General features: G+C 47.5%; 1 protein-coding gene across 1 annotated transcript in view; it reads left to right on the forward strand.

Moving 5' to 3' along the window:
- marchf5l (membrane-associated ring finger (C3HC4) 5, like) overlaps positions 1 to 560 on the forward strand; it is a 10564-nt gene that overhangs the window by 4612 nt on the left and 5392 nt on the right. The window contains exon 3 of the mRNA XM_032510807.1: positions 66 to 268. Coding sequence (XP_032366698.1) covers positions 66 to 268 — 203 coding nt within the window. The remainder of the gene's footprint in view (positions 1 to 65; positions 269 to 560) is intronic.

The following is a 560-nucleotide window of genomic DNA, read 5'->3' on the forward strand; positions in this document are numbered from 1 at the left end:
GTGTGTGTGTGTGTGTGTGTGTGTGCGTGTGTGTGTGTGTGTGCGTGTGTGTGCGTGCTGTCCAGACACTGTTGGGTGTGTTTTGCCACGGAGCGAGACGACCTCAGTGCAGAGTGGGTGAGCCCCTGCCGGTGTAAGGGCTGCACCAAGTGGATCCACCAGGCCTGTCTGCAGCGCTGGCTGGACGAGAAGCAGAAAGGGAACAGCGGGGGGGCGGTCAGCTGTCCCCAGTGTGGCACCGAGTACCGCATCACCTTCCCCAAGATGGGTGAGGAAACAAGTCCAGTCGGCATGGGAACCTTCAGCCGCTCTGTAGGACGTCATTTTATTGGAGTATCTTCAAATACTTCATATCCCTATAATTAACACTAATATTTCTAAATGTAGAAACATGAACAAAATATATCTCAACACTCCAGAAGGTATTAGAACATGTTTTAGTTGAAGAGAACTTCTTCTTTCTAGGATCAAGTGGAGGAAAGATCACCTTTTTATATATCTTTTATATCACCCAACCTTTCTATTGGGATCAATATCTATCTATCCATCTATCCATCTAT

This window comes from Etheostoma spectabile, chromosome 3, assembly GCF_008692095.1.
Source record: "Etheostoma spectabile isolate EspeVRDwgs_2016 chromosome 3, UIUC_Espe_1.0, whole genome shotgun sequence".
Classification (NCBI taxonomy): Eukaryota; Metazoa; Chordata; class Actinopteri; order Perciformes; family Percidae; genus Etheostoma; species Etheostoma spectabile.